Below are 25,197 nucleotides of genomic sequence, written 5' to 3'. Positions count from 1 at the left end.
CATAATTTTACCAACCAGATAATCTTGGTTGGCATTAAAAATGAATATAACCCACATGGTTAGAAAATTCAAGCAGAGAACTACAGAAATGTTCAGAAAAGAGAAACAGAAGGCCTCTTCCACAGTTTTGTACCCTACACCCTTTCCCCCAAAGTTAAACACTATTAAAATTCCTTGTGAATTTTTTCTCCAGAAAAAAATTTTATATTGATAGCTGTGTATATGTATCTGTTTATAGGCTTATTTTTTATTTACACAAGAGGCTATATTCCCCACCCTGGTCTGTACCTTGTCTTTATTAAGAATCATTCTTGGTGATTTTCGTGCAACATTTTTAAAGTGGTGTATCCCTACCTCTCTAAATGTCTCCAGTTCCAGCTCTGTTTTTCAATCTTGTCTGTGGTATACTTGGCTCTTCTGCTGAGTTCTTAGATGTGAGATAATAGCTGTGTCACTCCTGTGTCTCACCAGCCCACATTTCTCCAGCTCTTATCGCCTACCTGAGTATTACTTGGACCACTGACCCTCAACATCCTTAATCTCCCCAGTAACCGAGGAGGCCCCAGGGAGTCTCACAGCAGTCTTCTTTAGCTTCTATTTGCAGTGCCCAAAGTCCCTTGAAATCAGTGATGCCACTACACCAGGGCTGATGCCCTGAGAGAAAGTCCCCTTTCTTCTGTCCAGGGCACTGTCTCCCAGGGTGAACACGGGGAACTTAAGCAGTTTGCTTGGAGCCACCATGGATTTGCACACGTGTGTACACAAATGTGGGTGTGAGTGTACTCAAAATAATAACACACACTCTCTCAAGAGTCAGTCCTCTCAGCTGCTGGCTTCTTCTATATGATGACTACATTTTGTTGTGTGACCATCCATATTTTTGCTCACTCATGTATTTGCTTATTGTGTTGTGTAACCCCATGAACACTTGTCTGGAATGGAGGGAGCCTGTGTTCTGACTGCAGATGATTATACCTTTTGAGTTCCTGTGTTTTGCATGGAGGGACACTGAATTCTTACAGCGGTAGCTGAATAGGAATACAATGCATTTTGATGAAGGAGAAGCTTAATTATTTCCCCAAACCAGGATGTCTGTCTCAAGGCAGAAAACATGTCTTATTAAAAAATACATTGGCAAAAAAGAGGAAGGGGAAGAAGGAAGGGGGAGGAGAAAGAGAAAAATAAAAGAAAGAAGGAAGGTGCAAAGGAAGGTGGGGAGAATGGAAGGAGGAAATGTTCATCTCCATTAGGCCACATCTATTTTAATCATTGGAAAAATTAGCCACGTCCTCTGTCCTCAGATTGAGGGTCAGCATCTTTGCATTCAGAGCTATTTTGATGCTGCTACTGCTGCCACCTCCACTGTCAACCCTCCTCCTTCTCATTATTGCTTCTACTCTTGTCATTATTTGTATTGCCATTCCAGATTCATGCTACGTGAATCGAGTAATCTCCAAATTTGTTTGAGTCACACATTGTGAAACATGCATTTGGAATGATTTCCTGAGAAAGCCTGGGTGCAGAATACAAATATTTTGAATGGACTTATCTTAGAGTTGTACTGCTTTTTTTCCTTGTCAGTTTAAAACCCTTAATATGAATAAATTGTTTGTACAGTGGGACTTTTTTTTTAATCCTTAGATAAGAAATACATGGTATGAAAGCAGAGAATAAAAACATGAATGATGATGTACGCAATGCCCAAGAGAAGGTCCTTGCTGTTGCTCCTGGGCAGGCGTTATAATCGGCTATTTGGTGTGTTTATTTCAGGCTGCAGATAGTGGATAAAAGTGGCTGGTTGGTTGCCAGCACATGACTTACTTGCCAGATGGAGTGTTTAGTACTTGTTACATTTGATTTATATCACAGGTTCTTCCCATTAACAGTCTACTGGTGATAACCTACTTGGCTTTTCATGTGGTTACTTTGAAACAGCCACTTGACAACATTTGGCATATCACAAAGTTTAATACTGAATAAAGGAGTGAGTGAATGACTACATAGGTTCTGCCATATACTGATATGGTGCTCAGTGCAGAATGAGCACCCAGTACGTGTCTGTTCATTGAATAAAGTAATCCTGAATATGTGTTTCTCTGTTTCACTGCACCAAGATTAGGTTTATGGACTTGAGACTTAAAGGGCTGGTGAAAGAGGTAGAAATAGATAGAAATAATAGTGCTTACATGTCTGAAGGGCTTGCATTTGCATGGAGGGAGATATTCTGCTCGTCTGTATTGCCATTTAAACACGAAGTTGAATTACGTGGAAGAAAGAAGGTCTCGTCAAAATGGCCTTGATTCTGAGTCAAAGTGTAACTTCATAATACTGACAATTTCCATAATCTTGGGTCTTTTTAAATTTTTTTAGATAGGTCCACTTCAGGGACCTTGGCACTGAATATGTAATAAAATGTGCATTAAATATGGTGATCTTTACTTTCAGATTGAAAACTTGCAAGAACAACTTAAGGATAAAGACAAACAACTGACCAATCTGAAAGACAGAGTGAAGTCCTTGCAGACTGATTCCAGTAATACGGATACTGCACTGGCAACACTTGAGGAGGCTTTGTCAGAGAAGGTAAGCTTGGACTAAATATTAGCAAGGGTATCAGGATTTAGGGAAACATGGCTGGGAGGAAACGATCCAAATGCATTTCAGTGTGCTTGTTTTTCTCCGTGCACCCGCACTAAGCCTAGTCCCAGCTGGGCCTCCCACTCCCGTGTTCGCCCTTCACAGTAGACTTGGCATGCCGAAGCCAAGGGTGACTTTTTGAAATGCATACCTGGTCACATCACCCTTGGCCCTGATTAAAAACCTTCACTACCTTGTCATTGTTTTTAGGATGATAAAGACTGAAATCTTTAACCTCACCCATAGGGTCTGACCCTTCATCTGCTTTGGCTCTTATCTGACCAGCCACTTCTCTGCCTGCCTCACTTCCCTCCCCTCCCCTCCTCTCCCCTCTTCTTCCCTCCCCCCTCTCCCTCCCTCCCTCCCTTCCTCCCTCCCATCTTTCTGTCCTTCCATCTGTCCTTCCTCCTTTTCCAGCCTCATCCCCCATCTCTCTTTCCTCATTCTTTGTGCTCTAGGCATACTGGCCTTCTAGAATTTTTTTAAAATTTATTTGTTTTATTTATTTTTATTTTTGGCTGTGTTGGGTCTTCGTTGCTGCATGCGGGCTTTCTCTAGTTGCGGCGAGCTGGGGCTACTCTTTGCTGCAGTGCTCAGGCTTCTCACTGCAGTGGCTTTTCTTGTTGCAGAGCATGGGCTCTAGGTGTGCGGGCTTCAGTAGTTGGGGCATGTGGGCTCAGTAGTTGTGGCTTGCAGGCTCTAGAGTGCAGGCTCAGTAGCTGTGGCGCATGGGCTTAGTTGCTCCGCAGCATGTGGGGTCTTCCTGGACCAGGGCTTGAACCCATGCGCCTTGCATTGGCAGGCGGATTCTCAACCACTGTGTCACCAGGGAAGCCCCGGCCTTCTAGATTTTTAAGTGCACCATTGTTCCCTCCTGCCTCAGACACTTTGCACATGCTGTTACTGAGCCTAGAATGTTCTTTACTCTCTGCAGACTTAATTCCTCTTCTTCAGAGAGCTCAGCCTCCGGAGAAGCTGTATTGCACAGTAGTCAAGAATGTGGGTGTTGGAGTCAGACTGCTTGGGTTCAAATCCTGGGTCTGACACTTACTACTTTGGACAAGTTACTTTACCTCTCGCTTTCTCAGTTTTATCATTTGTAAAAGAGGATAATAATAGTACCTACTTTAGTGGAATATGTTGAGGAGAAGATGCATTAATATATGGAAAGTGTTGAGAATAATAGGCATAATAAGTTATAGCTGTTATTATTATTAGCAATCATTTTCTCAGGGAAGCCTCCTAGGTAAAATCCTCTCTTATGTTCTCATGAACACCGTGAATTTCCCAGAGCTCTTGTCACAATCTTAATTGTTCATTTATCTGTTTTAATGTGATTGGTCTTCTCTGCTGGACTCCAAGCCTGAGCAACATCCCTGTATATATGTGTTATTTGTGTTGTGTTAGTTTACCTTCCCCCAGTGCCTAGCACAATACCTGCATGGGGGAGTGCTCAGTGGGTGTTGATTGAGTGAGTTGCCATCATATGACAGGCACTGCTGTGGGGACTGGGGGTCCAGTAGGGAAGAGAATAGGTGAAAATCCTAGCTTTCGTGGAGGTTAGATTCTAATGGGACTGAGGAGACACAGACAACAATTAAGTAAGTAAAACACATGGGACTTCAGAGGGTAATAATTTCCATAGAAGAAAGCAAGAAGAGGGTACAGGGAGTGCTGGGGTGAAATGGCCAGGTAGAGCGTCTTACCGAGAAGGGGGCATTTGAGGAAAGTGAGGGATGAGCCATGAGCACTTCTGGAGGGAGAATGTACTGGAGGGGAGAGCAAGTGCAGAGTGGGAGGGGGAGGGGGGAAGAGTATCCCTTGAAGTCCCTGTGAGAAAGGATGAAAAATTTTGACTTTCACTCCGAAGGGGATAGGAAGCCATTTGGAGGGTTTTGTTCTGACTGACATTTAAAAGGATTACTTTGATTAAAAGAATGAACAAAATCTATTAGGCAAATAGGTCATCCTGATGTTTACCGGTTCCTAAAATGATTTCTAGCCCATTTCATTCTAGTTAAGTTAGTTCATTCATTCTCTGGGCACTTCTGTAGGACTCATACTGTGCAGAGTGTGTGTAGTGTGCTCAGTCTTAGCTCTGCCACTAACTGGGTGACCTTGACAAATAACTCTCTCTCCCAGGGCCTCAGATTTCCCATTTGTAGGATGGGAGAATTAGATTAAATAGCCCACTGGTTCCACAAGTCAGTGAATCTTAAAGAAGTCTTCTCTGACCTCTACTTCAGAATCACCAGGAGGAGTCTGTTGAAAATATAATTATTAGGCCCCATGTATATCTACTGAATCAGAACCTTGAGTAGTGCCTAGAAGTCTGCACTTTGGCAAGCTCCCTAGGTCATTGTGATACATACTCTAGTCTAAGAACCACTTCTCTGTGCTAAAAATATAGAAGGTAAAAAAAGGAGCCATAATTCTATGCCTAGATAGTCTTAATGTTCCTATTAAAATTACAAGATTATAACTTTAACATTAAATTATAAATAAGAGACAAGATTTTATGTGGAAACATAAGAATAAATAAGATGGCTTTTCAGGAAAAATATTCTTTTTACAATTTTCAAGAATTTAGTATCAAAATGTTTTTGTTTTTGTTGTTTTTTTTTTTGGCTGTGTTGGGTCTTTGTTGTTGCGCATGGGCTTACTCTAGTTGTGGCGAGCAGGGGCTACTCTTTGTTGCGGCGCGTGGGCTTCTCCCTGTGGTGGCTTCTCTTGTTGCAGAGCATGGGCTCTAGGCATGCGGGCTTCAGTAGTTGTGGCATGCGGGCTCAGTAGTTGTGGCGTGCGGGCTCGGTAGTTGTGACTTGCGGGCTCTAGAGCACAGGCTCAATAGTTGTGGAGCACGGGCTTAGTTGCTCCACAGCTTGTGGGATCTTCTTGAACCAGGGCTCAAACCTGTGTCCCCTGCATTGGCAGGTGGATTCTTATCCACTGCGCCATCAGGGAAGTCCCTCAAAACTTTCTTGTAGTAATTTTGTTTGTAAAATTTGAATAAAGGAATGTTGTTTCAAAAACTATTAATAATCATGTATCCCTTTTGCAGTTTTTGAGTGATACGATGTCAGTCCATTTGTACCCTTGATTTCTTTCTCCAAATATACAGAAATAAACTTATACCATATACTTTTCCATATCATGTATTCTTTTTTTTTTTTTTTTTTTTGTGGTATGTGGGCCTCTCACTGCTGTGGCCTCTCCCGCTGAGGAGCACAGGCTCTGGACGCGCAGGCCCAGTGGCCATGGCTCACGGGCCCAGCCACTCCGTGGCATGTGGGATCTTCCCGGACCGGGGCACGAACCTGCATCCCCTGCATCGGCAGGCAGACTCTCAACCACTGCGCCACCAGGGAAGCCCCATATCATGTATTCTTGGCAACATTTTATCCTTTCCCCCCTGCTAAGAGTTGATTTATTCTAGTTTAAATCCCAATACAATTCTCATAACTGAAACCACTCCCTTTACTTAAGTACTTCCTTTGAGACTCAGGAGATGTTCAGGAAGGAAAGCTGAGGGAGTCTGGCCCCATCAAACTGTCCCCACCACTTGATAACTGCATCACGTGGGGCAAGCCTCTTCTCCTCTCAGGGCATCTCAGTAACTTATCTTCAAAATGTGCGTTTAAACTAGCTGACCTCTAAATTCCATTATCTTTTGGAATTACCTTGACAATACTTATTCAGTTTGCTGATCCACAATCTCAGGCATGTGAAATCTGTACTGGACCACAGATGGGCAGTTGAGAACTTGGGTGCCGTGAAGGGCCCTGCAGGGAGCAGAAATGAGGGAAGTGGGTTTGGTGTTAAGCAGTAGGGACTGCTGGTGATGGAGCATTCTTTGACTTACCTCAAAATATTCAAGTTCAGATTTTCTAATATGATGCTCAAGCGAAACAAAATAGCTCTTTGGACCAGCTGTGGCCCATGAGCTGTTAGTTTCCAAACGCTGTTTGCATCTGAGTTTTAGCCTTTCACCTGATGAAGAATAAAAGCAAGCAGGGGGAGAATTTTCAAAAGGTGCCAAAAATCAGAGCATTAGTGTATTTGAAAAACACAGACAAAAACATTGGATAGGAACTGGCAAAGTTTTCTATCATGGGACAAAGAATAGTAGATTTATTTTAAGTATTTATTCCAGTGGGTATCAGACTTCTGTATGTATCTAAAAATAATCTTATCATCTAGAGAGTGTCTTAAAATACAGTTTCCTGGATCCCATTTCCTAGTGATTCTGTTTCAGTGCTCTGCTGTGGGCTCTGCTGTGGGGAATCTTTGATTTTTAACAAGCACGCCCAGTGATTCTGATGCAAGTGTTTGGAAGACCACACTTTGAGGAGCAGTAAATCCATGCTCTTTCATTTTAAACATGGGAAGTGGGCTCAGTGAGGTAAAATGACATGCCCAGAAATGAAAATCTGGGACATGTGCAGCACTGTTGCTCATCTCTGGGCCCTGGGTGGACATCATTAATCACCTGTGGCACCAGTTAACTTCTCAACCCAGCACTCTGGGAAGCCACTTCTGCTCTCTCTAAGTTAGCCCTTAGCTGGGACTTTATTGCCTCCCCAAGGCCACTCAACTCATGGGTGGGTGATGGAATGGGACTAAAATTTAAACGTTCTGTTCTTTGTGTGTTTGACAATGCAATCTCTTTTAATAGCCGTCCCCTCACAAGTTCCATTTTTATCCACATGTAAGTGGACAGATCCTCTGCAACAAGACATGGGGCAAAAAAGAAAATGATTAATTAAAAATCGTGAACTTATAAGAGAATTTAATTATTTGCTGTCCTTTGGCCGATGAATAGAACCCATTAGGCACTATTCACCATTTCACTTGGATTATTACATCCCAGGGAGTTTGTTATTCCTTTTAATTTCTGGGAACTTATTCAAATATCCAGAGTGTGTAAAAATAAATAAATAAATAATGCTGCTTGGTGAGTTAAGATTGAGTATGACTTAGCTCTAGGAATGACACACAGAAGCTCAAGGAACCCTCAGTATTTATAAAGCTGGTCTCGCCAAGCCTTGCTGTGGCCACGTAGCAGATAAGCAGTTGAGAAAGCCAGATAGCAGAGCTGGAGGCCACTGCAATGCAGTTCCCACCCAGTGATAAAGCACAAATAGATTAGACCTGTGCAGAGCCAGATGGGTGCACAAGGAACACTTGCCAATGCAAATAAGACTAAAACAAGAACACATTGTTGGAATTTCTGCAAGTTGGTTGTTAATCAAGTAGATCATGCCATATTAGGACCTTTTAACACATGTTTTTGACATCTGGCCCTGCGCGGCTGACAGTTAAATTAGTTTTGTGATTGAAGGAGAAATATTTTGTAGTATTGAATCATCAATAACACTTAAAAACATTATACTGCTTGCTGATTTTCTTTGTCATCAATGCCCAGTCAATAGTACAAGTGCTTAGAGCAAATCAACCTAATTTCCAAGTGACTCTGACACCTTCTGGATGTTAACATGCATACTTATTTTCCCTTCCTTTGAAGACAGGATGATCCCTAATTTGAATTTTGTTCCTTCCATCAGCCTTTTTAATTGCCTGTTGTATGCCAGACAGTTTGCCCAGCCCTGGGTTAAGAGATTCATAAGATTTGACTGTTGCCTTTTGGAAAGCTAGGCTGAGAGAGTGGACATGCAATAAAACCAAGCAAAGGGTGCCTAGTGAGAATAAATGCATGTTTATGTTCTGGCCAGAGTGATTCCTGGGAAGGTTTCTAAATAGTGATGTGACATGGTCAGTTTGGGGCTTTAAAAATATCAGTCCAACAGCCACGGGATGGAAGTGATGGGATGGAGATGGCCTGCTCACGGGGTGACCAGTTGTGAGGCTTTTGCAATAAGTGCAGGCAAAAGGCGGTGTGGGTTCAGTTGCTGAAATTGTTAAAAGTCCTTGAGAGACTTACCGTGCACTGAGGCCATTTCCTTCTTCTGTCGATCACATAATCATCTACTCTCCAATGACACAGACAGAGTAAAATGGGACAGTAACTGAAATCAAGAAGAAACAAAATAGGGAATGTAATAGACTCATTTGTTCTATTTCTACCCCCACTGTTATAGTAGTAATATACTTCATTTTAAAGTGTTTTTGAGTAATTACAAAACAACAATGGTACTTTTTTTGCCCTTGAAAGCATTAGACATAAATTATCGTCATTGGGGTAGAACAGTTGCTCCCCTGGGGGAACTTAAATCACAGGCTAAGTGTTCAAACTAACTTCCCTCTACATTAAACACTGTTTTACAGTTGTCTTATATATCAGGCATCGTCTTGTACTATATACTTGTAAGAATATAAAAGACAATATTCTTAAGAATCGTTGCACCAACATTTTTTAACATGACCATCCAAAAGGAAATTCAAATGTGTGTTAGGTAATTTGGAACAAGTTTCAGAAATCTAACTTAAATTTTAGCCGAACAGAATTTTCCTTAAAAAAAGAAGGTTCTGGGACTTCTCTGGGGGCGCAGTGGTTAAGAATCCACCTGCCAGTGCAGGGGACGTGGGTTCGAGCCCCTTGGGGAAGATTCCACATGCCGCGGAGCAACTAAGCCCATGCGCCACAACTACTGAAGCCCCCACGCCTAGAGCCCGTGCTCCACAACAAGAGAAGCCACCGCAATGAGAAGCCTGAGCATCACAACGAGGAGGGGCCCCTGCTCGTCGCAATTGGAGAGGGCCCGCGCGCAGCGACGAGGACCCAGCGCAACCAAAAATAAATAAATTTTAAAAAAAAATCCTTAGGCAAAAAACAGAAGGTTCTTATTTTGGTATCAGTAAGATTTCACACTTTTGGAAAACATGTCTACCAGAGTAATGTTTTTATTTCAATATAAAAGTCAAGGGCAGACAGACCCTCAGATCTCCTTGAATGGCTCCAGGTGTATGTTTGTGGCAGTGTGTTCTTTTGGGCGTGGCTAAGACTCAGACAGCCCTGGATGGCAGGGTGGGCCTTCTGTTTATGAGCTGGATCACCTTGGACGGAGTCAGTCGGCCTCTCTGAGACTGGGTTTCCTCTGCACTACTCGGTTACCAGTGGTACTGGTTCACATCTCACAGATGTGATGAGGACTAGATGAGAAGGGTGTGTCACAGTGCCTAGCATGTAGCAGCCTCTCAGTAAAAGAAGCTGCTGTTTGAACTTTGCTCAAATTCTAGCAATGTTTTTGAGTCTCTACTGATTGCCAGGAAACCACTGAAAAAATATGGAAGTAAATAAACACCTCCAGACACATTGGAAAATCACTTATATAAGGAGCTTATTCTTTCCTTTGTCTCAAGTTTTCACTGTGAGTCCAGCTCTAAGTCCCGGAGGGGTCTAGGGCCTGCCCCACTTTGATCCCCTTTCTAGAGAGAAGAGTCTTCAGAAATCGAGGAAAGTTCTTTGACATCAAATGGGAAAGCCAAGCAAAGAGGGTTGATCCAAGAGGTTAGTTCTACCTCTTCCCCTTACCCATACAAGACTTTAGGTCTTGGTGCCTGAACCTCCCTCTTCTGGAATTGCTCTTGGAATTTTCCTGGTCCCACCATGAACTTGAACATTGGGATCCCTTGCAACTCTATGATATTAACTTTGATTAACAAGCTGAAAGCTTTGTTGACTGTCTTTTCCAAATACTGTTATGCACAGCTTCTCTTCACAAACCCAGTTTTGAATATCTTGTGTTTGTTGATTCCTCTAGAACATTTCTTATGTGTATTTCTTCTTATTTCCTTTTATAGCATGCTGTGGCATGCACACTGATCGGTTCTCAACTCTTTTTTTGGGCAATTGCCTCACAGGAAAGAATAATTGAGCGTTTGAAAGAACAACGGGAGAGAGATGATCGGGAAAGACTTGAAGAGATAGAATCATTCCGAAAAGAGAATAAAGACCTGAAAGAGAAGGTCAATGCTTTACAAGCTGAACTGACTGAAAAAGAGGTGAGTCTGGAAAAACAACCACACTGATAGTACTCATAAACCCGTATCCACCTAGCCTTGAGAGACTAGAGACTTTGTTTGAGGGACAGTGTGAAGGCTTGGGGGACCTAGTTACCTTTGCTTTGTAAAGCTATCTGAATTCAGAGAACAGTATTTACTGTAATTCCCTACATCTGGTGATGCTCTGTACATATCTTCTGTACTCTACTGACCACATACCATTTAGCTCCTTGAAAGTTTTCTTGATGTCTTACCATATTCATATGGCTTGGAGGATTCTGTATTTTTTTTCCAATGTCTCATGATCCCTTGTTTGAGATAACAGTAACAACAACAGCATTGATAATAATAACAATAGCTCCACTTTACTGAGGGCCTGTTATGTACTAATCCTTGTGTTGGGTGCTGTACATTCATCTGTGCTTCTCAAATGGATCACTCAATACCCCCAGGTTAGAAGATACGATACGGTACCATGCTGGACACATGGGTATAGGTTGTGGCTGCTCTTTTGGGACATCATTTTTACATTATGGTAAATAATTTGAAAGAGTATTTTAATGCTAGCACAAACATGGATACAGAAAACAAATCTCACCTGCATTTTTTAAAGGTAAAACAATATGCTTTAAGGAAATTTTTTGTTTGGTGGTTATGGAGAGTATCCCTATTCTGAGGGTTGGCTATAACCCCTTTAGTTTACTTAGGGATACTTTGGTGGAGAAGTTTGAGAAGCAGCAATGCCCATTCTTTTATTCAGTCTCCAAATCTGAGATATGTGCCATTGTCCACACTTGGTCCCCTCACACTTATTTTTGTCTGTGAAAAATGTCCATCTCCTTTATGATATGTCAATCCTTTTGCTCTGTTGGGTTGTATCACAACATAGTTGTGCATGTCCCAGCTCCAAAGTATCACCTCAGCCCTTGGATTTTGATAATTCTATACAAAATTAAAGTACTGTCTAAATTAGGAGTCCAAGAAGGGAACAATTGGTGAGTAATAGGAATTTTGAGGAAACTTAGAAGCAAAATTTGTATTCTCTAAAACTTAAGCTCACTAGTTTTTAGAGAAGAGATTATTTCTTTGATATGAAAATAAAGAATGTAAATCCTGGGGGATCTGTAATTACTGTAGTTAGTATGTAACAGAAGGCACAGACGCTTCTTTCTCGTTTGCAGCATTCTTCACAGATCGCAAGTGTTATTCATGGGTTTGCACCTTAAAAAAACAAAACAAACAAACAAAAATATATATATAGGGATAGATAGATAGATATGCTTCTAATTGAAAAGAGATCTTGATGACATGGTGGAGCATAAGCTTTAAATGAAAATAATTTTGTAAACAATGCTTACATTTTATAAACTTCAGATAGGCATTTCTGCAAACATTTATTGTTCCTGTGTAATAATGTGCCTGCCACTGGACTAGATGTATCAGTCAAGGTTCCACCAGAAAAACAGAACTCTACCAAGGAATTTAACCATATTAAGAAATTTATTACAAGAAATTGGCTTACATAGTTATGGAGGCTGGCTAAGCAAGTCCAAAATTCACAGGGAAGGCCATCAGGAAGGGCGGGCTGGAAACTCTCAGGCAGGACCTGATGCTGCAGTCCACAGGAGGAATTTCTTCTTCCTGAAGGAAACCTTAGTCTGCTCCTAAGACCTTTCAACTGATAGGATCAGGCCCACCCAGATTATGAAGAATAATATCCTTTACTTAAAGTCAACTGATGGCAGATGTTAGTCACATCTACAAAATACCTCCACAGCAACACTTAAGATTAGTGTTTGATTGAATAACTGGAGACTATGGCCTAGCCAAGTTGACACATAAAGCTCTCACCCCTGGCAATTTTAAATTTATAAAGGAAAACAGTGTATAATTGTTGTTAGCATGGAGCTTATAATTTAGTTGGAGTGGTAATAATCTTCAGCATGACAGAGTGCCTGGATTATAAGGTTCTTTATTATTTCTCTGGTCGTTGCATGATAAAGACCATTGAAATTGGAGTCGGAGACCTGGGTTCAGACCTATGCCTCCCATTAATAACTTGAGAACCTTGGAGAAGACAGGGCCTCATGTGAGCCTCAGTTTCCTTACCTGAAAAATGAGAATGGCTAACCTGTCCCTCAGAGGGTTGTTAGGACCTGGGTGGTTTGCTGGGTGATTGTGGTGGTATCTTCATCAATAAGGTTGTTCCAGTGCCCATGAAGCAGTAAAGTGTTAGACCACATCATTTACTGAGAAACTTCTGTGTGCTTAGTGTTTTCCTAGGCACTGCAAAGCGATATAAAGGAAATGTACCCTGTCTGATTTTGGGTGGAACCTGAACAATTTAGTCACGTAGTTAGACGTTGCTAACCGTTTTGTGTTTGCTGGTGGACATTGCTCTCCTAGCTAGCAACGTTGCGTTCTGTGGTCTATGCTAGTATTTATTTCTTTACCTTTTGGGATTTGTACTATACAGGGAAGCTCTTGGTTTCTGGGCGTGATTAATGAATGGAACAACTTGGGTAACCCCATGTCAGAGTTGGGGAGATTCATTATGTTGCTGAATCTGAATTTACAAAGCACTAGGCCATAAAGTCTACTCTGAATTTTTAAGTAATTTTATCTTTGATTCTGTAGAAGATGTTTGAGAAACCATTGGCCATTTTTCATTAAAGAAATGGAATTTGATGAAAACAATAGGATTCTTCTTTTATACTTGATTTGCCCTTTGGGGGGAGAAAAGAATTAAAGTTGGTATTTTCTTTCATATTTTTCTTAGAGTCTGTGCCACCTGACAACAATAAACATAAATGGAAGGTTCAGGGTGTCTGTTTTGCCATTACATGTAAAGACCACCTTGGGACTTAGTTCATTAGCATAACTTTGAGACATGAAACATGCATTTACTGACTGCACCATTTGGTCACATTTGATTTTACTGCAATTAGATCCTGCTTGGTTCTGTAAACTGGCCAACTTTAATTTCCTGGCCAGGGCCGACTATTGTTACCTTAGTAAGACTATATTTACCCTCTCTGTCTAATGCACACCTTATTACTATGTATAGAATCAATGTATTCAAATTGAAGACATTACTAGTAGAAATTATAGTGCTCTACTTACTAGTGTTCTTTTCCTTTCAGTCTAGTTTAATTGACCTCAAGGAACATGCATCTTCATTAGCCTCAGCGGGGCTGAAAAGAGACTCCAAATTAAAATCTCTAGAAATAGCCATTGAACAAAAGAAAGAAGAATGTAACAAATTGGAAGCACAGTTAAAAAAGGTAAGTGAAGTCTGAGAAAAAACATGCTCATTTTCTGAATTTATAAAATAGGAAAGGAAGAGACATTTTTCAAAAAATAAAAACCCCTTATCTTTTGTCATCTGGTGATAAAAGGATTAATTAAGCAATCTTCATTCCTAAGAAGTCTGCATCAAGTCTGTCTGTGAACCTGAAAAGTTATCTTAGGTTTCCTGTCTGGGGAAACACAAAACAAAACAAAACAAAACCTTGACAAATAGATGAAAATTGTAGTAGAAGTGAAAAATATTTTAAAAACCAAAAACCAGCCATTACTCTCTGGGCAAATCTCAACTATCAAAAAAAGATAAATGGAAGTGTTGGCATAAACCAAAGAATCCAGGGGTCCCATTATGCATTAATAAACTTTTACTACTTTCAGAAGTAGGTCAGTTTTTTTAATTGGAACTTTGCAAAACTTTACCCGACAATGTGAAATTTCTAGATGTTCACCAAAATAGTCAAGTCCTTGGCAGATGTATGGATTGACTATTTATACTTGACCAGAAATGGCCTGAATGTCTAAGCAAGTTTGTATGTAGAAGGCTTCAGAAAAGAAAGCAGGATCTTTGCATTGCAGCATTAACATGTTTTCTCTGAACTGGACATTTTTGTGGAGTACATTTCCAGTCGTGCATTGTTCCTTTGACTTTTTCCCTGTGTTGTTTGGTATGTCTGCATTCATTGTTCCCGTAAAACTCATAACATTATGAGTTTAAGCATTTTGTTTCCCTTTGACAACTTATAAACTTATTCAAAAGAGATGATAAGAATCTAAACAATCAAACGAAGCATATAATAAAATTTGACTGTATAATTCATAGCATATTGGAATGGGGATTTATTTGCTAGAGTTATGAAAATATATGATATGGATGATAGGGATGTGAAAGCATCATATCTGTGGAGAAATTCTGGATATTTTAAAATTTAGTATACTATTTTGTACGTGTGATGCAATATGTAACTGAAATGTGATTATACTGTGTTCACTTTACCACAGAATTTTAGGGAATTGTCATGAGATTTCACACTAATAAAGTCTCCTTACTAATACAGAAAAAGATAAATATACAGGTCAAATCTCTTTACAAAAAAACAGCCAGAAAATCTCTATACTACAAAGTCTATTTCCTAATCCACTCAACATCTCACTTTTTTCAAGCAACATCTAGTTAAACAGAAATCTTGAGCAATAAATAGAAGAATTTAAACTGCCTATTTGAGGGTGTTTACGTGGAGATTGACTTGGCTATTTATGCATTGGGTGTATGATATATATTCTTGACACATATATGAATGTTTTCTGCAATATGTTATACATGTGTATGCATATCAAGAAATGAACCTAAGAAAGGTACTTTTTATTTAATGAACAGTTTTGTGATCATAAGGCAGACTCTCAGATAACTCTGAGAGAACTTCTTTGGCTTCCTGTGGTGGTCTTTGAGTTATCTTACCTCACTTGCAATGTGCTAAGTCCTGAAGGAGGGCCCCAAATAGACCTGGGCATGAGAGATGCCCTTCATCAACTCTGAGGAGCCATTATGGAGTTGAGGGCATCCCATATATTATTTCTGCAGATACATACTTGACACCCTCCCTTTTAGTGTAAGTCATCTATGGAATTTGAAATCCTCTAAAAATTAAAAGAAAGAGGTTCATGTATTGATGCTTGTAGTTTCCATGTATATGACTTAACTAGTTTAATAAATGAATGTCTATGCAATTGAATTTAGTTTCTTTCCACATAGTTATGGTTAACCCCCAAAAGTCAATTAGAACATGTGGTTTCCTTAGACTCTCAGATAGACACCATGTTCTGAAATTCATAGATCAAATCCTATAAATATTTTAGCACTATTCCTGATGACATTTTAACATTCTGCTACATCACCAGGATTAAAGTAACAAATATGGTTGTCTTGCTGTAAAGGACCTATTTAATTTATGAAAAGATAATTTATTTCTAAGTATATAAATAATCTTTGCTTATACTGTCTCCTAAATGCATAGTACAGTGAGATTAAATAAGGTAATTACAATTTAAATATTTTTATACCTAACCTGCAGATGTTATTTTGTTATTTTTGGCCCTCTACATCAACTAAATTCGAAAGTTCAAAATACTTTTTTCTAGTACTCTTTAATTTCTGCTAATAAATAGTTCTGTAAAAACCTCAAGTACCCATCACCTTAAAAAGAATTGAGATCTACATGAAATATTTGAAAATATAAGGCAACAGTATGTGAATGTACATAAAACACATCATTTACTCATGGAAAAATAAGCAGCTCTAAAAGCTTAAGGAGTGTCTGGGCCTCCTTTTAAATGAAAGGGTATGTGACTTGTGAATAAAATAGAAAGGGTTACTAAATGAAAGCTGAAAACATAATAGTTTTATTATATCATAAATAAACCATGAGCTCCCAATGGAATTTTGCTTAAGATTTGTGAGCGTCCAGGTATTTTTATCATAAAATCCATACAGCACTGTAGATGTGTTTAGCTGAACAGAAACCTTGTTTGCTAGTGACAGTGGAATCCAAGTGGTGATTTAAATTTGCTTTTGTCTTATAAACAATGCTTGAAATTGGTGAGTTTTTAACAGGAAAGTTTGTGGAGAACATTCATACACATTGTTGCTTTGAACCCTTTACTATACTATGTCAATTTAAGACAGTTCCAAATACTTTGTGTCAAAAATGGTTACTATAGGCAGAAAAGGAGCTATTCCTTACATGTTCCATCCCACCTCTTAAAAAAACAAACAATCCAAGATTCACTTGTAAGGAAATCTTTACTGATATTAGTGAGGCTGATAAAATGATATTGACCAAATAATTCTTAAGTACTAGCTATGAGTGTGCTTTATAACTTAGTGCATTCATTAATCTTAATTAGACACCTAGGGGTTGAGAAGAACCTAGTGACATGTGGATCATTTTGTCTTTCAAAAGAGTATTTAGTGTTCAATATGTAGAAGTAAATTTACTTTAAATGACTAGAAATCGTTTGAGAAGCAACAGCAATTCAAAATGTTTTGATTTGTCTTATTTGGTAATTTTCCAATTAATATCATTTTGAGGAGGGTGTTTTTTAAAACCACAGTAAAACTATCATTTACTTTTTCAAAGTTGAAGAAAGAAAAAATTCATGTTCTTCAAAGACATGTCTTGGCTTAAAGCAAATGAAAAGATCCTACAATATTTCACCTTCTACACCTTGACATTGAGCCCCAAATTAATGATGCAAGTATTTAATAAATATAACTTGAGGATGCTATTTAAAATATTTAGTACATTTAAATCTGCAAACATTTCAATCTACACAAAATAGAAGAGCATTACAGATTCTAAAGGACTTGGAACATAGTAGGGTAGACACAAAAAATGGTATTTTTTGTTATTATGAGCTACCAGTGGAAACTGGTAGTAGACAATGGATAATAGTGTATTTTGGTTCCCTTTAATCTTCCTACTGACTTAAATTTTTTCTTTTCCCATTTGCTGTTAATCCTGTAATGTCTTGCGTACTGATATTTTGCTATTGCTAACCTGCTGTTTGCTGATCTATATTTTTCTAAAGTTAGACTGAATAGAAAATTCAGGCTGGTGTTAATGTCAAAGAAGAGCTATAAATTCAATGATAACATTTAATTAATCTTTTATTATTACCATCTTTGAAGTTCAGGTAACAAATTGCAGGCTTGGCCAAAAGCACTTCCTCTGATTCATTGCTGGAGGCCAGCACTTCATGTATCATCAAAAGCAGACAGCTTTCTTTATTTCATGGGTTATTTAACTTGAGAAAGGGAAAGTAACACAAACCTTCAATTTCTTATTCCAGCTATTCTTTTTTAGGAGCCAAAGTCAACATTTCTGTTTCCCTAGAGCCTCTCACTTTCACTGTGGAATGTTTAGAAACTGAAATTTCTTCCTTTTAACCATGAGTTTGTCTGTGCAAATGCACTAGATTTGTTGAGCTAATGCTGTGTTTCTGGATCTTTCCTTCTTTCCCTGTCTGTGCTTCAATGCCTCCCCACCTTTGCAATGTAGCAAGCTGAGCAGTTGTTCAATCAGATGTACAACCCAGTAAGTCATTTCTGAAAGTTCCCGCTGTAACATATCAAAGCATGAGGATCTATTGATCACGTCACAGTGTGCCATACTGGGGGTGTTTCGAAAATATACGTCTCTTCCCATTTCCGTTCTGTCAAAAGAAATGACCTGTGCAGAGGCCACTGCCATTTCTTTTGAAAGTGAAATTAAAAAATTAAGAACTCAGGGAAATATTGCCAGCTCTGATATTACCTCTGTCTTAACTTCAACCCCAAGGCGATAGGAAAACAGAGGTCAGCTGCAGATCTAGGCTCATAGAATTCTTTCCCAGATCCTTCAAACATAGAGTTATCTATGCCAAAAGGGATAGCATTTGTAAAATAGCAAACAACTCAATGTATGTTATATTCAAGGGATAGAAGTTAAAATATGTTTTTATTTTAAAGTAGGGCTGTGCTCTTTGAGACTAGTAAATGCCTAACATTACTGTGGGTTTTGTAAGAGTTAAAAACATATCATTTGAGAACAAACTAAAATATAGTCTCCTAATAACAGATAGTAACAACTCTGATTATAGCTTAATGGCACAAAAAAACAGGTAACTAGTAAAAATATGTGTAAAACAGCCCAGATGCCACCACTAATTTTTTTATCCTCATGACAAGTGTGTGTTTATATGAAGCAGTTTGTTTCTTTAACTTATTAAAGAAGAAGGGCTTTTTTGTTTTTCCAACTTAGGTGACTTAATGGGAGAAATAATACATAAAGGTGACTGGGATTTGTTATGTGGCAGATGTGATCTGTGCTATCATGCATTCTAATGATCTCTTATTTATCAATTCTCATCGTGGGAAAAAGGAATAGCAGGGATAAAGGAAACAATTCAGCCAACAACTTTTTGTTAAGCCGCTGCTCCAGGATACATACAGCATGATACACAAGATGCTTGGGTGTATTTCATTAGATTCAGTCTCCACCCTCCATTCTTTAAAACAAATTTTACTTTTGCAAACAGAATTCCTCAAGCCTCGTTGGAGCATCTTTATTAACCTCTTTCCCCATGTGTGATTTTTAGCAGAGCAACAAAAATAATCCAAATTTCCTTTCCCTTAACATTTGAATGGTTAATAAGCAGGCTTAGGACAGTGGAGATGTGAAGAAAGGCAAATTAAGATTGGGATATCTTCAAGCTTGAAGATTGACCCCGAGAAAAATAAGTGTTTTCTGTAGATCATTTTAAAGAGGTGTAAAGTAATCCCACTGAAATTGTCTCACACTTACTACTTAAGGACAGGAAAAAAACCTAAGTATGTCATATTTTAGGTGTACAGGGCAAATGGGGAGGGCTTTGTTTCTGCAGCAGCTATGATTTATCAGGACCACAATAGGAGTTCACCATCCCTGTTAGGATAGGTAGGGCCAAAGAAATAGTTCTGTTAACTTTTAGACCATTTCCAGAAATCTTGATAACATGGCAGGTGTTGGATTTTGCCTTCATTTTAACCCAGTGATGGATCTCTAGGATGCAAAAGCAAACTTTTCAGTCCTTTAGGTAGACTAATTCAAAAGTCGTTGACTGATTTTTCTCCCTTTTTTTTTTTTTTTTTTAACATCTTTATTGGGGTATAATTGCTTTACAATGGTGTGTTAGTTTCTGCTTTATAACAGAGTGAGTCAGTTATACATATATATATGTTCCCATATCTCTTCCCTCTGCGTTAATTAAGCTAACCCATTGTTTTGGCATTCTGGGAATATAGCCAATTATTAATATAGCCAATTAATATAGCTCATTATTATTATTTTTTTAATTTATTGAAGTATAGTTGATTTACAATGTTGTGTTAATTTCTGCTGTACACTGAAGTGATTCAGTTATACATGTATATATTCTTTGCCATTTTCTTTTCCTTTATGGTTTATTACAAGATATTGAATATAGTTCCCTCTGCTATACAGTAGGACCTTGTTGTTTATCCATTCTATATATAATAGTTTGCATCTGCTAATTCCCAGCTCCCAATCCATCCCTCCCCACCCCTCTGCCCCTGGGCAAGCACAAGTCTATTCTCTATGTCTGTGAGTCTGTTTCTGTTTCGTAAATAAGTTCATTTGTGTCATATTTTAGATCCCCCATATAAGTGTTATCACATGGTGTTTGTATTTCTCTTTCTGACTTACTTCACTTAGTATGGTAACCTCTAGTTGCATCCATGTTGCTGCAAATGGCATTATTTCATTCTTTTTTATGGCTTAGTAGTATTCCATTGTATATATGTACCACATTTTCTTTATCCATTCATCTCTTGATGGACATTTAGGTTGTTTCCATGTCTTGGCTGTTGTGAATAGTGGTGCTGTGAACATAGGGCTGCATGTATCTTTTTGAATTATAGTTCTGCCCAGGTAATTGCCCAGGAGTGGGATTGCTGGATCATATGGCAACTCTCTTTTTAGTTTTCTGAGGAACCTCCATACTGTTTTCCATAGCATATAGCTCATTATTTTAACTCCCCTGTCTGCAGATATTCTCAGCGTTCAATTCTTTTTTATTTATTTATTTTTGAATTTTTAAAAAATTTATTTACTTACTTTTGGCTGTGTTGGGTCTTTGTTGCTGCTCGTGGGCTTTCTCTAGTTGCGGTGAGGGGGGGCTACTTTTCGTTGAGGTGCCCAGGCTTCTCATTGTGGTGGCTTCTCTTGTTGCAGAGCACAGGCTCTAGGCATGCAGGCTTCGGTAGTTGTGGCACGCAGGTTCATAGTTGTGGCTCACGGGCTCTAGAGCTCAGGCTCCGTAGTTGTGGCGTGCGGGCTTAGTTGTTCCACGGCATGTGGAATCTTCCCAGACCAGGCTCGAACCCATGTCCACTGCATTGGCAGGTGGATTCTTAACCACTGTGCCACCAGGGAAGCCCTCAATTCTGTTTTAGACTGATAGAGAAGCAGCATGATGAAATTTCTATACTTTAGAGTGTTTTAAAAAATGACTATGTTTTTCTGGTTATAGAAATAAGGTATGGTCTCAGCGGAAAGTTTGCCAAAGTATAGATGGATATAGGAGAAAATAAAAGTAACAAGACACCTTAGTGAACAGAGATGATAACTAGGAACATCTAGGTTGTTCCACACCCATATATCTTTTGATTGATTGTTAGTGTTCTTTCATCTCCTGTTTCCTTTTCTACTCTTTTCCTTCTTTCTTTCCTTTCTCCCCCTTCCCTCCCTTTTCCTTCCTTCTCTCCTTCCCTCTATTCTTTCTTCTTTTTCTTTTTTCTTATCTAATATCTGTTTCTTTTCACGAAATTGTGTCAGTGTTTGTTGAGTTTTATATCCTATTTTTATGACATATCATCAGAATTTTCTCATATAATTAACTGTTCTTCTAAAACACCTTTTTAATGGTTTTATGATATTCCACTCTATGTTCTCATTCCCCAAATGTTAATCATTTCTTACCCCCCTTTTTTTTTGCCAGTATAAATAATACACTGAAGAACATCTTTGCATATTAATTTTCCCATGTTTCTATTTTTTTAATAGAATAAAATCCTGGGCCAGTAACTTTTAAAAGCTCCCGGTAGTTTCCACTATGTTGCATTTTAGAGAAGTTCTACAAAGGCATGGTTCTTCCAGCACTGAATAAAGGCATTCTTTCTGTCACATCCAGACCAACACCAAGGACTTTCATTTTACATAACTTTGACAAATGCACAGGTGGAATATTTTTTCTCATTTTAACTTTCCTTTCATTAATTACTAGTTGAAGTTTTTGATTCATTTATTAGCTGTTTGTATTTTTCTTCTGTAAATTGTTTCTTTAAGTCATTTAAGCACTTGTTTTTGAGTTTTCTGTTTTGTTCATTGGATTATTCTGTATGGGTTATTCTGTGCTTTATATGGAAACTTCGTCAGATTTGTGGCAAAGTTTTATTTAATTTTTTTCTATAGAGAACTATTTTTACGTTCCTGACCTGTGTTTCCCTTTAGAATTTCCTCATTGCCTTTATGCTTAAAAGTCATCCTCTGATTTCAGGCATAGACACTCACCTATATTAAATTTTTTAAATGTTACTTTTTATATCAATTTATCCACCTTATCTATCTTTAGATGACTTTGATTCATGTTGAGTGGTGGGGTTCTAACTCTATTTTTCTAAATGATCAACTAGTTATCCCAACACCATTTATCAAGTAATTCTTTCTGTATCCAGTGATCTTGCTACTGTTTTATACTAAATTCTTATATGGATGAATATTTTAATTTCTGAGCTTCTGTTTAGTTTTATCAATTTCCATTGCTTGTTGAGTCGGAATTTTATTTATTGTGGCTTTATAATATTTTTAAACATCTAGTGCAACAAATTCCACCCTACTTCTCTCTGCTTTTTAAAAGTCTCAGTTTATTTTAATGTTCTTAGCCTTTAATTTTCTATCATTCCAAGTAAACTTTAGGATCACCTTGTCAATTAAAAAGCACAGTTGTTTATTTTAATTTGAATTATATTCAACCTATAAAATAATTTTAGAATGATTGCTATCTTTCCAATATTTTTTTCCCATTTCGTGAACTTGATACAACTTTTATCTATTTCAGTTACCTTTTACAGTAAAGTTTTGACATTTTCCTATTATAAGCCTGTGATGTTTCTTTTTAAGGATAGCCCTGAGCATTTCTATGTATATAATTTTTAGTTACTGTTGTGAATGCTATATTTCTCCTTTTATTTTCTAACCAGTTATTGGTACCTAGGAAATTTATTTTATTCTTGTTTATTTATTTTGAATATGGCCACCCTACAAAATTTGGTGAATTATAACTTGTTTTTGTTAAATAAGATAATTTTACAGTCAGTCCTGTGTACATCTGTCTAAACTAAATCAGAATAAATAAAAATTAAGCTTTGAAGTCCTCCTGGGAGTATTTTTATCCTAGAGTGGAAATAAACCTTCTACTTTGAAAAACCTTTTACATTAGTCACTCTGTTTTACTAAGTGATACTCTAATGCCATGTCTTAGGAGTCTAAAATGTTGTCTGTGTATCCTTATTACTTCTTATAGTAATAACCTTTCTTCAGCTTAACTACCAGTCTCTACTCCTGAAGGAGTTTTGTCTTGTCATTATAAACACTGTGCAGGTTATCTTCAGGCGAGTTCTTTTCTGCCTTTAGTTCTTACTTCTAGACAGGTAATATCATTTTTTCATCAGTCTCCAATAGCTTCTTTGCTGTAGCCCTAATGGTTATTGGGCCCAGAGATTGTATCCAGAAGCCTCTTATAAATTTTTAATAAATCTTTAGACTTTCTGGGTCCTAAATTTAGTGCTTCATTTAATACCATCATTGCTGCAGGGCAAATGTCTGATTTGGAGGTACTGGGGGCAACTTAGCTACTGGCTAAGACACACTTGAGACCCCTCTGTTGTTCCCACACATATGAGTCCCCCCTGCCTGGTCACTATCTTTTGAAATCCCATCTCTTACTACAAATTCACCTTTTGTGGGACTCATATTTTATGTAAGGTTTTAGAAGAAAAAGACCAAGCATTTTTCCAGTCCAAAGGGAAAAAAATTTTTGTTCATGTTCAGTGAACTCTTCCTGTTTCATATGTCATTATAAGAGTGCAATCCCAGGGACATGATAGGCTGAATTATAAATACTTTCACAGTCCTTGTCTAGGTACAGTGGTTTCTTTTTACGATTTTTTTTTTAGCCAGTGTCTGAAAATTATTTGATTCACTCATAGACTAGCTAGCTCCCTTGACACAATGGAAAATTACAACTATTTAAGAGGTAGTTGTAGCATACATGTAGCATACATGTAGCATGTACAAACACACATACACACAAAAAAACATACACTGAATCTAGGCTTTCAGTACTTAAAGAATTCAAGTTATGTTTGAAATAACACTTAAGATTGGAAGTCACATGTTTTGTATCAGACCATCCAGATACTCAGTTCTCTACATTGCTAATTTTAGGAAATTCCATAGTTAAAAGGTATTACATTAATAATTATATTTTTGTGTGAAGGGTCTTAAGAAGTGTTAAGCATACAGTTGGTTCTTTTTATTTTGTATATGTGGAACTTAAACAAATGTTCAAAATAATTTTTCTTATGTTTATTATACATATCCTATCTGTCTCATCTATGACAAGAAATTTCTTTTTGGAATGGTTGTTATAATATGCAAGTTGTGAATATTCTGGATGTAGTTAGCTGGAATTGTGAAAGAATAATTTCCTTTAGCATTAATTAATGTAAGACTCAAAGGTACATCGTTATTAGTTTCCAGACGTATTTTTCAGACTCCCCTATTATACTTGGTATTAATTAATTGGATTTAAAATAAAATTTAAATTTTATAACATGTTAAGAGTTCTAAAATCACCCTAAAAACTCTATTTTAAAAAGTAATATTTTGTTTATAACTCAGAATTATGTGAAGATTGGAGCTTACTGTAGCAGATTGAAATAATGTTTAGAGTAGTTTATATACCCTGTTCTGCTGTTAAGATATGAAAGGACTGTTAAAGTGTTCTTAATAGACACTAAAGCCCCAAAGTGCTGCAATGGAGAATCATATTTTTACAGTGCATAAATTTAATAAATTATTGCTAAAACCATAAGCAGCATGAAAGAAAAGTCCTCAGATTCATTAGTTAGTGTTCTGCTTGCACTTTATGGTCATGACTAATCATTTGTTTATTTTGAGAGAAATGATTTTTTATTAATATTGTTAAGGCCCATTTCAAAGAGAGAATGTTATTTAACATTATAATTGAATATTCCCTGCCTAGTTGCACATCAGGTTTCTGGACCAAAGTTAGTACTTTCCTTTCTAGGCACTTGGAATGATGAACTAACATTTTATTAAAAATAATCAATGGCTAACTTTCACACAAGGAGTGTAAATAAACTTGTGATTTGTCAATCCTGGTATGGTTTTAATCACGTTTGCTCTTAACTTTGATTTAGATATAGTATTAATCTGTAATTTTGCCTTATTTCCTGAAATAGTTCTAAATTGTTTCATTAAAATAACCACTAGGTATTGTTGTGTACTCCTTGTCCTAAGTCATGACCAGATTTCTCTTCTGTGCTTGATTCAGGCTTTCAGAACCAGTTCACATCAAAATGGCAAGCTTGCCCACATCTGTGAGGCTCCAAACTTTGTTTTGATTGTTCCCATTTGCGGGGAAATTTCCTTACATATGGAAATGCAAGAAACA

General features: G+C 37.9%; 1 protein-coding gene across 1 annotated transcript in view; it reads left to right on the top strand.

The window, feature by feature from the left end:
* ERC2 (ELKS/RAB6-interacting/CAST family member 2) overlaps positions 1-25,197 on the top strand; it is a gene marked incomplete at its 3' end in the record, with an annotated part of 575,666 nt that overhangs the window by 435,203 nt on the left and 115,266 nt on the right. Inside the window, exons 8-10 of the mRNA XM_007451771.1 lie at positions 2,446-2,583; positions 10,459-10,599; positions 13,743-13,883. Coding sequence (XP_007451833.1) covers positions 2,446-2,583; positions 10,459-10,599; positions 13,743-13,883 — 420 coding nt within the window. The remainder of the gene's footprint in view (positions 1-2,445; positions 2,584-10,458; positions 10,600-13,742; positions 13,884-25,197) is intronic.

Source organism: Lipotes vexillifer, unplaced genomic scaffold (assembly GCF_000442215.2).
Source record: "Lipotes vexillifer unplaced genomic scaffold, Lipotes_vexillifer_v1.1 scaffold521, whole genome shotgun sequence".
NCBI classification, from domain to species: domain Eukaryota; kingdom Metazoa; phylum Chordata; class Mammalia; order Artiodactyla; family Lipotidae; genus Lipotes; species Lipotes vexillifer.
This window is presented reverse-complemented; position numbering and strand designations above follow the sequence as displayed.